The following is a 15,491-nucleotide window of genomic DNA, read 5'->3' as shown; positions in this document are numbered from 1 at the left end:
CTGATCAGCCAGGGGACTGTATGGAGGAGCCAGGCACTGCTGTGTTTAGTCTATCACAGTAACAACAGAACATCCTGTCAGCATCCTCCCAGGAGCAGCATGCTTTAACAAACCACAGACCCAAATGGACAGCTGTCAACATCTCTCATCACTCATCATTGACAGGCTTGTGCAGGGGAGAACGACAGTGCTAGCGAGCTGAGAATGGGTTGCTAGAGTCTGCAAGGGTGAAACTGACAGCGCTGGAGAGCTGAGAGTGGAGTGTTTAGACTAGTGTTCATTACACCGTGTAACAAATTTTTTTTTTTTTTGGTTCCTGGGTAGTAGGTGTTATTTCCTAATTGCTTATGCCTCAAAAGTATAGAAAATAGCTATTATTCCCCACAAACTTTGCTTTTGTGACCAGGACAGTGATATTTTGAAATTTACCTATTTTCCAGAACATTCCAGATAGATTCAGTGCTGAGTAAACTTGAAGTAACTTCTAGAACTTTCTAGAACTTTCCAGTAATATAAATAGTAGTATAAATACAGGGTCCTTAAGCTCACCAGTTCAGTTTAGTTCCAGCTGCCTAAGTGGATACATATCTGCATTTTTCTGAGATGACATCAAGAGGCTGCAATGGTGGCATTCCTGATGGGTCTCCAAGGCGGTTTTACCAAGTTTCCCTGCTATCTTTGCCTTTGGGACAGCAGGGACACCAAGGCGCACTACCACAGGCGGGACCTGCCACAGCGGACCGAGTTCTCTGTGGGGAGAAACAACGTCAAGTGGGAGCCACTGGTGGACCCCCGGAAGGTGCTGATGCCACCAATGCACATCAAATTGGGCCTTATGAAACAATTTGTCAGAGCTCTAGATAAGGAGTTGGCAGCCTTCAAGTACCTTCAAGACTTCTTCCCTAAGCTGTCTGAGGCAAAGGTCAAAGCCGGTGTCTTCGTCGGACCACAGATAAAGAAGATCCTGGAGTGCAATGAATTCCCCAAGAAGCTCACTAGTAAGGAGAAAGCGGCTTGGAACAGCTTTGTCGCAGTGGTTCGGGGCTTCCTGGGCAATCACAAGGCCGAAAACTATTGAGACTCTGGTGAAGAACTACGGCACAATGGATGTCCCTCAAAGTCCATATCCTTGATGCTCATCTTGATAAATTCAAGGAGAACATGGGAGCGTACTCGGAGGAGCAAGGCGAGCGCTTCCACCAGGATATACTGGACTTTGAACGCCGCTACCAAGGACAATATAACGAGAACATGATGGGAGACTACATTTGGGGGCTGATTCGTGAAAGTGATTTACAGTACAAAAATTGTGTTACATAGTGTATCATTAAGGTGCTGGTAATGATAGTGCTGGAGATTTGACAATGGAGTGTTTAGACTAGTGCTCATTATTATTAAGGTGCTGGTAATGACAGTGCTGGAGAGCTGAGAATGCAGTGTTTAGACTTATGCTGATTATCAGGGTGCAGGGTCTTGCATTCAAATGATTGCATCCTGTTGTATCGGCGTTTCTAACAAAGCGTGACCGCCCCCCCCCCCTGCTCTTATGCAATGGCTCTTGTTTGAAAGGCCTCTGCCCTCTGCACGCCTCATTATTATTGTTTCCTCTTCAAGGTGCATTAGCATGCTGGTCCCTGACAGCTCTGCTCTGCTCTGTGCTTGTGATGCTCGTTTGCACTTCAGGCTGGGCAGCACGTCAGATGATTTATTTATTAGCTGTTTGCGAGAAGGTTTGCTGTTTATCATCCCAAAGCGCAACAGGGAGGGAGCAACAGACAACTTAACTTCCATTAAACAGAGACTGACGAATATGAAAACCTCAGCAACAGACCACAAATAGTTTGCAATGCTTTCTTAAAGCCTCCGTATAAGGTTGGTATCTTCCCAAGCAGTGTTGCAAGACTTCAGCCCTGCACTGTGCACCTGCTTTTACATTTTGCTGACAGTATTTTTCTGTTAATTGGTATTTGGATACTGGAATTTGAACTGGCTATGACACTTATCCCAAGCTCTGTTGATTAAGCCAACATTGCGGCCTGTGTGCTTTAGAAACAACTAGGGGACAGGGAGCTCAGAGAAGTTTTCAAACAAGAATTCCTGTGAAGTGAACTTCTTTCATTGCCCAGAGGATCCCTCAGATTGCATGTTCTTTTAGTTCTCGTGATTTGTGCCCCTGCTTGGGGACTGGGGGATCTTTCCGCAGTGTCAGGAGCAGGGCTGATGCAGAGAGTCTAACCTCTGGGTGCAGCTTTTAGAGAACATGCAGGGAGTGCCAGAGACAGAACGATGGTTTTCATTCATCGGCGTGTATTTAAAGGAACATGTTTTCAAAGATAATCAAGTAAAAGGGCATTTTTGTCAGATTTTCAATTACCCAGTTTTTGCACATTTTTCATTACACTACCTACATAATGAGTGATCAACATGATTGACAATACATTTTCAAAGTGTGTTGATTCTCACTGTGAACCAAATTAATCAAGGGGCTTACCCAGGTGTGACACAGACCCTGCATCAAATAGCAATGATTTGGCATCTCCTTTTGAGAATATTGAATCGATAGATACTGAGGAGGCTAATTCTTGCCAAGCCTCTGCTAATCCCAGCAGTGTGTCCATTATTAATGCTCAATTAGCAGCTCAGTATCTTTCACGCCTGCAGTTTCAGTTCACCTGAAGGAACAGCATGTGAAAGTACTGACACCTCACCCCAGGATTACTGCAAAGTATGTGAAAATACCAACAGTTGTAAAATATGCAATAGTTTTGAAAGCCTGTGTCAGTGGTGGCCAGGTCTACCCTTACTTTAGTAAAAAATAAATGACTCCAGGCTTGGAGTCCAGATTTGCATTAGGATGTGAGTTGAACTGTCCCAAACTGTCCTAGTGTACATAGAGTCATATGGTAACTCTGTGCAAGCGTGGGAAAGCCCTGTTTGCTCTGCGATGGTGTGGACTCACTCACAGCAGCACGACGCAGTGCATCCTGCAGCCCAGCATGCTGCGACTCTCGTTACCTGACCTGGCCTCGTTATCTTGCACTGCAGGGTAGCAGCCCTGAGTGGGCAGCCCAGGTAATTGCCCAGGTAATTGATTTTCCGATTCATCGCAGTTCACATTGCCTCATCCTCTTTGTTTACATGTGTGACTTACTATTGGGCTGCAGTGCTTGAGGTCCACCCCTGTTCTTGGAATGCACTCACTGCAGTAGCATGCTGGCAATGGTTACATAGTGGAAGCATGTCTCCTAGGAATTCTAATGTACTCATCGAGGCTGGAACACTGTGGATCAATGGAAGAGACTGGAAGGGGCTAGGTTTTCCACTCAAACACAATAGAGACATGAATTAGAGTCGCTAGAAAACATCTGGGAGCATGTTGACTAGAAATTAAGAGCTAGGAAGCTAATATATTGTGGCAAAGAAAGAATGCCAGTGGACTAGTGTGTCACCAAGCTCCTGGTTAAGTTGCATTGTGCCATGGTTTTTAAAATGAAACCTGTAGTGCTGAGGTTTTCCATACAACTTTAGAGAAACCTGAGTCTGCCTGTTCTTTCCAATAAGTTATAAAAGGGACCGCATGCTATACCCAGAACGTGACTGCTGGTCGAACAGAAATATACATGGAACAAACAAAAGTTCAGCCAAAATGCAAACAGGCTTGTGTCATGACAGATGCAGGTTAAAAAAACTGGATGCATAGCATGCCACAATCCCTGACAGATAGCAACTGCTAAAACTGTAATCATTTAAATGATGGTAATTGTGTTTAGTGCAGAAGTCCTCCCTGTACTTTGTACAGCCGGTCAATATATATACATAGTAAACCCAAAACGAAATGTGCCTGATTATACAAATTCTACAGAACTTCCATTTGCAGCTCTAGGGATTCCCCATTTTCTAACTTCAGGTTGAGGGCAGCCACCTGACTGCCCTGTGCACTCTGTGGTACTGCTCCAGCTCCAGCACCCCTTCCACAGCCCCTGCTGGGAGGCTGGCTGGGAGCTCAGCAGGCACACAGGTATCTCAAAGAGGATCAGAAGCACAATTAAAACCTTCAATTGAACTCCACTAACAAAGTGCTGCACTCTATAAAGCCAGCCTAACAGATGACGTGTTATCTGCAACGAGGGTCATAAAAAATCAAAGCACCAAGCAACGACCCGGAGCAGACGCAACCAATCCAAATTTACTGTGTTCACAATTTCCTTTTCATTTAAACTGGCTTTACTGGCTCTCAGATCGCCAGTACTGAGTTCTCTATACTAGACTTATTGAATGTGCTGGCCCTCAGAGCCACAGTACTGAGTTCTCTATACTAGACTGTATTGAATGAGCTGGCTCTCAGATCCACAGTGCTGAGTTCTCTATACTAGACTTATTGAATGAGCTGGCTCTCAGATCCACAGTGCTGAGTTCTCTATACTATTATACTGTATATAAATGTGCTGGATTTCAGATCCACAGTACAGTACTGAGTTTTCTATACTAGACTACATTACATATCATTTTTGCTTAAATTTAAAGAATATACATACATACATAAATACATACATGCATACATACATGCATGCATACATACATACATACATACATGCATACAATCAGCTACAAGGAACCAGGTGAGCACTGAAGGTCCAAATGCTCCCCTCCCGGTCATACCGGTTCTTATGTTTTTATTTTTTTAAGGCTCATTTTGAATTCCGCATGACAGACTAGGAAACAGTCACTTAAGTGCTTTTCTATTGTGCTGCTGCAGTGAATAGGGGCAGTATGCATGGCTCCTCAGGGCAGCCTCTGATTCCCTTCAGATAGCACTGCATTACAACAATGGCTTCGTAATGTGATGGTTCTACGAGCCCAGCCATTCAATCTAAAACTCATTTTGGGGGATTAAGCTCCTGATCCTGCATTGGAAAGCTTACACAACTTGACCTCGTTGTCTCCCAGCTTGCCATAACCAAGGAATTCAACTCTGTCAAGGTCTATTGAAAAGGTTATGCAAATACATTCCCCCCAGAATATTGAAACTCCCTGTACCTGGCACCTATTATAAGACAATCTCAGAAACATTTCTCCATGCCCGCCAAGTGCTTGTGGTACTGTATCACCCCCAAAATGTTCAGTTATATTTTCCCAAATCTGTCTCGCAGTTTGTTCCTTTTTCCTAGTATTTCTTTAAAGACTAAATAATGTTTTGTCAGCATGAAACTTTTTCATATTGTTGTTTACGAAACCAAAAGTTTTATAAACAGCAACATGTATTCTGTAACTCTAAAAAACAACAGTATTTGCATAACTTCTCCATAAGAAGGAAACACTCAAGCTGACCCTTCCACTCCTGGTCTTTGGTCCAACCTTGTTCTGAAGTGTTTAATTGAACCAATTAACCCTAAATCCAGACCCTGAAGTAGTTAATTATATAATGATACCTGTTAAACTTAGATTGGGATGGACCTCCAGGACTGTGAGTGGACACCCCTGCACTGAAAGTCGATTCATTTCCACTAGAAGTCTCTCAATGTCTTTGACGTTTGTCATTTAATTTCTTAAGTTTCTTTTAGCATTTCTAAATGTATCTCCTGATTCACAGCTTTGTGTGTTCAGATGAGGAGCTGTGTGTCACACAGAGGAAATGCCCCCCCCCCCCAATCTGAATCATTAGCTGTGTAACCTAACCCCCATGTTGCCCTCTGCTATATCTCAGCCTGAGCAAGGTCTTCTGCAGCAGCCTCAATAGCGGGATTGTGTTACTATAAATATTTCAGATATACACAATCAATGATCTGAATGCATGCCGTGCTGCTGGGTGTTTGTGCTCACGATGTTTGCAATGAGAGAGCAGTCCGCGGCGTGCCAGAATCAGTGGCCCTCTCATCAGATACAACAGGAGTGGGTTACACTGAAAGAACACTCCGGGAGGAAAGCAATAGTTCAGCAAATAAAACATGCAGCATGAGAAATCAGAGTACAAGATATAAACGCATTTGTAGACAATAGAAACTATTTCTGTCAAAGAAAGTAATGAGCATGGCCAGTATAGTGTAGAGTCATTAGCTGTTCTAAGTACTGGACGTTAGCAGGAATGCTCTCTCTCTCTCTCTCTCTCTCTCTCTCTCTCTCTCTCTCTCTCTCTCTCTCTCTCTCTCTCTCTCTCTCTCTCTCTCTCTCTCTCTCTCTCTATATATATATATATATATATATATATATATATATATATGCTCTGACTCTTTCTTCCTGGTTCTGGTTCCAGGGTGAAGAACAAGCTCTGGTACTTTGAGTTCGCGACGACCGAGACATTCTCTGCCACCTGCAAGAAACTCAACGAGAGTGTGGAGGTGGAGGTGAGAGCCCAAAGCTGCACCGGCACACTGTACCATTCACTGTGTTGAGTGACAGGAACCTGCCACACTGCCGCGGGACAGGGCCTGGAATCAGCTTCTTCGCTTGTCCAGGCAGGCCTGCAGCTTGCATGTATATATTTCTATGGGCCTCAGCAGACTGCTCAGGTCTGCTTTGAATGGGCCCTCAGCGCAGGGTAACCCTTTCTGAAGAGCATTCACAGTTACTGTATACTAAACTCCCCCTCAATGTTGACATTGTACCAGCACTACAATATTCCTTTTGCAGGAGCACAGTAACGCCCCTGAACTCTGATAATATCATATGCATTGAGTTTCACACTCACAACCTGCCCCCCGGGCAGATTGACTGATACCACTCCTCACACTTAGCCCCAGGCTCCTTCATCCCATCCCTCTCATCAGACCTGTAATACGACCAGCCCATCCCTCAGTGCCCTCGCTGAACCATCTGATAACGGAGCCTGCTCTAACACTCCATCAGCAAGATCAAAGTTCCCGGCCGTGTCTGAAGGCTGACCTTGCTCACGGATCTTGATGCATCCCACTGGCTTACAGGATTGATTTTTTTTGTAGAATGCGATGCTGTCTGTCAACAGCCTCCTGTTTTTCAGGAGCGATAATTCTGCAGTTTTCCCATGTTTTATTGTATAAGCTTTACCATACCTCTCCGGGCTTTACAATGCTTACCTGTTCTTTCATCTATGCTGTTACGAAGGGACACTTTTATAAGGGTTTGGGCGCAGTATTGTGGCTAAGCCCTTTTTTGAGAAAGGTTTGAGTTTCAGTCCCTGAGCTGTAACTGTATAAGAGCTTGCATCTCCCAGCCAGCCAATCAGAGAAGAGAACCAGAGGGACTGATTTACAGCAGTCTGAGACTCAAGTACGACCGCACGAGCTGCAGATATCCCCTGAGGATTGGTGAACTGAAGCTGAAAGCTTATTAATAATGTGTATTAATAAACAGAAGAAAAGAACAATACTGAGTACATTTGAAAACAAATATCAAAACTTTGAATGTACTAAAACTTAAAGATGGACCACTCTGGATCCCAGTACAGCATAGTATCTTAACCCACAGTTTATACAGAGCTCCTGTTACAGTACTGGCTTACTACAGTGGCTGTTGCAGGCTTGCCTTTAGGTTTCATCTCCAAAGCCATCGCTCAGGACAGTCTAATAAAAACAATTTGATAATACATGAAAAGAACTACGAATTCTAATAACAGAATTCTACAGGGCTGTCAAGCTAGTCTTATCTTTTCCAGCCTACACAATGATACAGAACAGCCTCTAAACATGACATATATTTTACATCAATCAAAACACTACACACAGTACACAACAATATTCTGTGACAGGCGGTTTTTTCTGAGTGGTGCCTGGAAAACGGCTATGGAATATAATAATTTATTGAGGTCATACTTCCTGTAATTACACATTTCACCTGTTTAAATGTTACTCCCATATTGCATGTCCCTCAAATTGGAATATAAACTTAAATGAAGGGCCATGGTCAACACAACTTAATAAGGGGAAGTGGAAAATGCATGTATGTCTATACATCTCACATAGTTACACAATATTCAGGTCTGATCCCTCATGGTAGTCTCCAGTCTGAGCAGGCTGACCCCCCCTCCTCTCTCTGTTTCCTCTCGTCCAGTGTGACGGGATCATCCTGGACCTCAGCAACACCTCCTTGGAGGGTATCGCTGTCCTCAACATTCCCAGCATGCATGGTGGCTCAAACCTGTGGGGTGAGACTAAGAAGAGGCGGAACTACAACCGCATGAGCAAGAAAGTGCCTGAGAAAGCACCGTCCAGCACTGTCATCGATGCCAAGGAGCTCAAGTTCTGTGTGCAGGGTGAGCATGCTGGGGGTTCTGTATATATTTATTGAAAGTCAGCACAGGAGAACTACGAGCATGGCAATTGTGTTCAGGAGAGACCCGGGGGCCTTCAAAGCTAAGAAGAAGTGCTGACCACTCCTGACCCTGCTGCTGCTTAGCTTTTAGAGATCCCTAGTGCGTAGTGCAGGACTCTGCTTGAAACTGGGTTTTGGCAGCACTTGTGAAGGCGTTTATTTATATTGTGTGCAGCTGTGAACTACCTGGGTCAACTCAAAAATCAGTTTGCTTGTTAGTCCCTGGGCTGGGTTTGAACCTGCAGAAAGCCAGTGTCTCTTTCAGTGCACTACCAGCCCTGCTCGGGACTTCAGAGACAAATCTCCTATTATGGCTGAACTGAGTTATCGAGCCGTAAGAGGCTTTCAGAGGCTGTCTGAACAAAGGGAAGAGAGAGAGAGAAAGAGAGACTGTGCGGAGAGCGCAAGCATCACGCATCTCCTTAAAAAACAGATGAGCTACTCTTCCTCCTGCTCACCCCCGCTCAGCTGCTTCCCTCTGGCTGAAAACCAATTCAGGATATTACATCCATCAACACTCCTCTCTCTCCCTCTCTCTCTGTTGCCTTTAAACTGCAGCTTGAACTACCAAGTCTGGTTTCCATGGAGATGTTGTCAGGGTCTTGTTGAATGTGCTTGGCCTGTCTGAACAAGGCAGAGAGAGGGAGAGAGAGAGACAGAGAGCAAGAGAGAGAGGGAGAATTGTTCACTTGCTTCTCCACTGCAGAGTGTGAGGACCCTTGACTGATTCACCCGCAGTCCTGAACCCTCTACTCCTCTGGGTTAGATAGTAACTGTGGTTCAGGACAGCTAACTCAGCCACCTCTCCCAGAATCACACAGGTTCCTGGCCCAGTTTGCAGCTGCAGATTGGGTCTGGAACTGAAACAATTCAGAGCAACCTTAGACCCTCTCAACGCAGGTGAAAAAGCAAATCAGAAAGAGATGACAGAGGGATCTGCAAAGGATCCGTTCCTGGTGAAAAGTGGAGTTTGTTTTCCATCTATGGTGATCAGTTCAAATAGGAATCTAATCTAATAAGTCTTGTTTTTTTGAAACAGAGAAAAACTATTTGGAAGTTTAACGGCAGGTTTCACAGACCCAGTGTAGCACTAATCTTACATTATCTTTCCAAAAGTACATTAGGTAGTCCAAGATTAGTGTTAAACCAGCAGAAGAGAGAACCAAGTCAACTGGGAAACAGACTAGTGAGAGGGAGAGAGGGAGAGGAGGAGGAGGGAGAGAGGGAGAGGGGGAGAGGGAAAGGGAGAGGGAGAGGGAGAGGGAGAGGAGGAGGAGGGGGAGAGGGAGAGGGAGAGGGAGACAGAGAGGGAGAGGGAGAGGAGGAGGAGGGGGAGAGGGAGCGGGAGAGGGATTGTTGTTAGTTGACTCATATAGCTAATCTTTAGCTGCTCAAGGCAATGCTATAGAAATGAAATACATTAAACATAAAAGCCGCTTCCAGAGCTTTGATACACAAAGCTATTAATAACTTAAAAACACTGAACTGATCCACTGGGGACACACAACCTGAGACGACCATTACATCCAGGCTGCACTTCTCTGGAGCGCTGGGTCAGATAGCTGTAATGTTAGTTCCCAATTATTTTAGGAATGACAAGCTTATCACATGTATAATTTCTGCAACTTGAACCCAAATGGAAAAAGATACTGTACTATAGGTCAAAAATCTTCTTCATTAGGACCCTGAGTGGTATAGTTTACTACACAGGACATACAATCAAGACCAGTATTTATCAAAAAAGTTACACAACTGAAGGAAATATTTCAGGCTAATTTCTGACACGGCTCCCAGTCTCTCAGCTCTAACCACTAGACCACGCTGCCTCCCTCCCAGTCTCTCAGCTCTAACCACTAGACCACACTGCCTCCCTCCCAGTCCCTCAGCTCTAAGCACTAGACCACACTGCCTCTCTCCCAGTCTCTCAGCTCTAACCACTAGACCACACTGCCTCCCTCCCAGTCCCTCAGCTCTAACCACTAGACCACACTGCCTCCCTCCCAGTCCCTCAGCTCTAAGCACTAGACCACACTGCCTCCCTCCCAGTCCCTCAGCTCTAACCACTAGACCACACTGCCTCCCTCCCAGTCCCTCAGCTCTAACCACTAGACCACACTGCTTCCCTCCCAGTCTCTCAGCTCTAAGCACTAGACCACACTGCCTCCCTCCCAGTCTCTCAGCTCTAAGCACTAGACCACACTGTCTAACTCCCAGTCCCTCAGCTCTAACCACTAGACCACACTGCCTCCCTCCCAGTCTCTCAGCTCTAAGCACTAGACCACACTGTCTAACTCCCAGTCCCTGAGCTCTAAGCACTAGACCACACTGCCTCCCTCCCAGTCTCTCAGCTCTAAGCACTAGACCACACTGTCTAACTCCCAGTCCCTGAGCTCTAACCACTAGACCACACTGCCTCCCTCCCAGTTCTGTTTTTTCTGGTGGCTGTGAGTGAGGGCAGTCTATTGCTCTGGTGGCACATTGTGTGTGAGGGAATGTGGCGTGTGAATGGAGCTCTGAGAGGCTCTCAGTGCTAATGCAGCTTAGCTCGCTCGGGATGAGGCTTTTATTTCATTAGCTGCTCCTGTAAATCCTTTTCGGAAACACAGATTCCTGGGAGGGGGTTGGGGGGGAGAGAGCTCGAATTTCACTGAAGGGAACGAGGGAGAGAGACTTGCACATATTCAGCACAGCCTGTTACATCAGAGCAGAAACTAAAATGCAAATATAAATATAAAATGCAAATATTATACGGAAAAGAATGACACACAGATGTTTAAAGTTGTTATGGACAGTGGAGTAAAATCTGTTATTGTCAAAAAAAAATTTAAACCAGCGGTAAACTTGAATTGTTCGGATAATATAATTGAAAAGTTTTTAAAAAGGCATTCCCAGACAGAAAAACTCCAGCGGTAATGACATTAAAGCCTCTGTACTTTGAGAGCTATGAAGTGCAGTGTTGTACTATACTGTGAATACCAGAGGACTGGCATTCTCATTGACATGGAGGCAGGAGAGGACGGCAAACAACAGGACAGGTGATCAGGGGGGCTGTTTGTAAACCAGAACTGTTCCTGGGTTCAGATTTCTACATCAAAGCACAGGACCTTGGAGATGGAAACAATTGCTTTTGATAATTAGGTGCAGCAGGATGGAACTCAGTATTAAGCAGAAAAGATGTAACTCTGCATCTGGTAACACCACGGTATTAATTAGAAGGACTCACGTTTCCTGTGGGCAAGCATGTAACACATGCTGTTAAAATCCAGCATATTGCAGTAACACTTTTAATTAACCCTTTGCTGAAGTTTTGTTCCATGTTAATAAACAGTCACTAGATATGCTATGCATGTGCATATCTATCACTATCACAATCACGTTTTCAAATTGTGATGACCGCGTGAATATTGTATTAGTAGCTTTACCTAGCGGTCTGCGTATGTCTTTATAAAGCACTGCATGGGCAATTTCTCTTTGTGTAACAGAAGCCTGCTATTCCACACCTCCACCTTCACACTCAGGCCTCCACATTGTTCAGTACTGAAAGAGTTAAGAAGCAGATCCTGTAGAACTGTGATGTTCACATCATGCCTGGAGACAGAGCAGCCTGCTAACAATAGCGTTTCTTTCCATTAACATCATTCAATTACAGAAAAGTTAGTGAGTTTGTACGCAGTACAAAAAAAATAATTTAAAAAAAAAGTTTGAAAAATGCAAATGTCTGGTAATAATTAAACTGGCCCCTTACAATAGACGGGTATTGCATCAGTGTTGAAATCCTGAGGTCTGTGTGAACAACACAAAGCACCAGCCTGCTCCTGCCTCACAGCCTCCATCCCTCTGCACTGAGGCAAGCTCTTCAGCTGGAATGAGAACACTAGACCACACTCATTTCTTTGTAATGTTTCACCCATGGCTGGTGAAGCACTTCAGACTGCATCGCCCTTGTTTTGTTGTTGCCTCTGTGAAGAGGTTGGAGTGTACAGGAGCAGGCAGACCGGGCACTGGACAAGAGGCCAACGCAGTGAGCTAGAGACGGGTTAAAGAGGGTTTAGGGGAGCTGGAAGGGAAGCATTGTGCCCCATCAGCTCTGAGCAGAACTGAGACTGTTCAGAAAACTGAATCGATACAAACAGTTGGGAATTAAGTGGAGAGAGGCTTAGGCCAGAGGGTAGGAGACACTTCTTCACACAGAGAGTGGTGAGGGGATGGAATGGATTACCTAGCCATGTTGTTGATGCTGAATCATAGGGATCCTTTAAGATCATTGGGTTTATAGATCTGTAAGCTACTAGGAACCGGACCAGCCTCTAAATGTTCTTATGTTCTTTTCTTCTTACAAACATGGATTGTAACTTTAGATTTTGTTTTTAATCTAAAGATTATTCCATATGCTGAAATCCTCCAGACTGTGGGTTGTAGTTTGAAACGGTATGTATGGGAGAGGCGCTTGTGAAGCTAGATTAACAAAGCTCCAATGCAAAATCTGCACCTTTGTTTGTGGAATTCAGGGCCTCAAGTTCAGCTGGCACTGGTGACACTGAGTGTAGGACATTGTGATGCATCTGATCAATGCCAGACAGGAGCATTGTAGGGTAGGTAAGCTGTGTCATGGAGAGTTGGGTCTATTATTAACATTGCCTTAATCATGCTGAGGCTGATTAAAAACATAAGAAGATTGTTAATGTCATAACTGCCTTTAGTCATAACTGCTATCTGGTTATCAACGCTGCAAGAAGGCAAGCAAGAGCTATTTATAGGACTGGCTGCAAGACGAGGCCTTGACTTGAATCTGAGAACCAGTGTGCTGTTAGTGTTCAGGATAATGCGCATTATGAACATGCAGGGTGGCTGTGCTGGGGGTCTCTTTCTTTCTAACCCTCTCGTATCACCCTCTCAGGCCTCTGAGCACGTCAAATTAGGTGTTAAGATTCACAATATTGTGCTAGCTCTTACTCCCCCCCCCCCCCGCAACGTTGCCGTTTCTCTGTAGTCTGCACTGGTTACACAGTCTGAATTTATATGGGCTTCCCATTTCATTTGTGTCTGCCAGTTTCTATTTGCAGTTTTTGGTTAAATTAACTGCCAGGGTAAATCAGTGGCAGTTTGCTTGTTTTAATTAGTTCTTCCGAGTGTGTGAAGTATACTGGTTCCCCAAGGCTAATCCTTGCGTTGTGAGTAGAGTATTGTGTCACATTGAGGATGGTTAAAGTCACACCTCCTCTCTCCCTCCCCCTCTCTCTCTCTCTGCTCAGACCTGAGTGACCAGCTGCTGGAGGTGGTGGGTCTGGAGGGAGCCATCGAGATGGGGCAGATCTACACAGGGCTGAAGAGCGCCGGGCGCAGACTGGCACAGTGCAGCAGCGTCACCATCAGGTAAGAGTGAGGGCCAGGAGAGACCTGTTGTTCAGGATCTGGGCTGGAGTGTGAAATATCTTATTATTATTATTATTATTATTATTATTATTATTATTATTATTATTATTATTATTATTATTATTATTATTTATTTCTTAGCAGACGCCCTTATCCAGGGCGACTTACAATTGTTACAAGATATCACATTATACATTATTTCACATTATACAGATATCACATTATTTTACATACAATTACCCATTTTTACAGTTGGGTTTTTACTGGAGCAATCTAGGTAAAGTACCTTGCTCAAGGGTACAACAGCAGTGTCCCCCACTGGGGATTGAACCCACAACCCTCCGGTCAAGAGTCCAGAGCCCTAACCACTACTCCACACTGCTGCCCTTTATCCAAGGCGACTTACAGAGACTAGGGTGTGTGAACTATGCATCAGCTGCAGAGTCACTTACAATTACGTCTCACCCGAAAGACGGAGCACAAGGAGGTTAAGTGACTTGCTTAGGGTCACACAATGAGTCAGCGGCTGAGGTGGGATTTGAACCGGGGACCTCCTGCTTACAAGCCCTTTTCTTTAACCATTGAAGAAAACTGGAAACTTAAGAAAGTTTACCATTCACACATTTGCAGGTTTCCCATGGTTATACAATTTATTTATCACAGCTTTCCATGTTTTTCTAATATGCTTTACCAATGCGTACCTATGCTTTTTCAAGCTTTTACTATGGTTTATTGCACTTTGCTTTTATAAGGGTCACACACTCAGTGAAACTGTGTTTGAATTCTGAAGTCTGAAAGACAGTGGCTGGCTGGTTAGTGTGGCTGTGCACTGGAAAGCAGTGCAGATTTGAACAGCCCCTCTTGTCCCAGGGTCTCACTGTATTGTGTGCATCCTGTTCCAGGACCTCCAAGCTGCTGCCCATGCAGATCGACGGGGAGCCCTGGATGCAGCCACCCAGCACGGTGAGAGTCTCCTCCTCCCAACCCTTCCCTCTCTTTCAGCTGCATTTCCTACTGAATATCCTTCTCACTCTACAACATAATCTGGGATGCATTGCCATATATGTTGTGTATGATGATATAGGCTTCTTTGCATGCAAAAAGCATATCTTTGTAGTAAAACTAGATTCGAAATGGATGCCAAACTAATTATTCTGACATTGAAAATGCATGCCAGGGAAGAATCTGCTGTGAATCCAAATGTGTTCAGTGTTTATTTGCAGAATAATGTAATCTGTAAATGCTGTTGTTCTTCTCCCTCTCAGATTAAAATCACGCACAAGAACCAGGTGCCAATGCTGCTCGGACCCCCACAGAAGACCCCCTTCTTCTTCCTGAAGCGGCGGAACCGCAGTCGGGATTAGAGAGGGGGGGCAGGGCGGGGAGGGGGGGGGGGGCGGAGAGCACACTGGTGAAGGAGAGAGGAAGTGAGGTGGGGAGGAGGAGGGGGGGGATACAGCGTGGCAGGACAGGACTCCAATACTCCTAGTGTACTGAGAGTAAAAGAGATAACAAGACACAGTAACAAAGAAATCTGCCTCCCCCAGGATCCAATCTTGCTATAAGCTGCATCTGGGACCAGTAAAGCACCTCCATCCTAATCCCTCCCTCCTCGTCACCCTCTGGACTCACTCAGCCGCTCTCCACAATATTTCCCAGGACAGACAGGACAGACACAATCCCTTTAAATCCACACACAGCTAAAGAGAATGTGCAAACTGGCTATAGTGGTTTCTGCTGTTGCTTGGTTCTAAAGAGCTACTCCACAATCATTGGGACAGATGAATACATGCAGAATGAATGGGGATGGACGCTTGATCACCTGCTTACTTCAT

At 44.9% G+C, this 15,491-nt stretch overlaps 1 protein-coding gene across 8 annotated transcripts in view; it reads left to right on the top strand.

Moving 5' to 3' along the window:
- Positions 1-15,035, top strand: part of LOC117401942 (diacylglycerol kinase beta-like) — a 43,876-nt gene extending 28,841 nt beyond the window's left edge. For all 8 annotated transcript variants that reach the window (XM_034002728.3, XM_034002755.3, XM_034002720.3 and 5 more), the window contains 5 exons: positions 6,251-6,341; positions 8,023-8,224; positions 13,536-13,656; positions 14,559-14,619; positions 14,922-15,035. In XM_034002728.3, the coding sequence (XP_033858619.3) occupies positions 6,251-6,341; positions 8,023-8,224; positions 13,536-13,656; positions 14,559-14,619; positions 14,922-15,020 (574 nt within the window). In that variant the 3' untranslated portion in view covers positions 15,021-15,035. The remainder of the gene's footprint in view (positions 1-6,250; positions 6,342-8,022; positions 8,225-13,535; positions 13,657-14,558; positions 14,620-14,921) is intronic.
- The last annotated feature ends 456 nt before the right edge of the window (positions 15,036-15,491 follow it).

This window comes from Acipenser ruthenus, chromosome 10 (genome assembly GCF_902713425.1).
Source record: "Acipenser ruthenus chromosome 10, fAciRut3.2 maternal haplotype, whole genome shotgun sequence".
Classification (NCBI taxonomy): domain Eukaryota; kingdom Metazoa; phylum Chordata; class Actinopteri; order Acipenseriformes; family Acipenseridae; genus Acipenser; species Acipenser ruthenus.
Note: the sequence above shows the minus strand (reverse complement) of the source record. Positions and strands in the feature narration are given on the sequence as shown.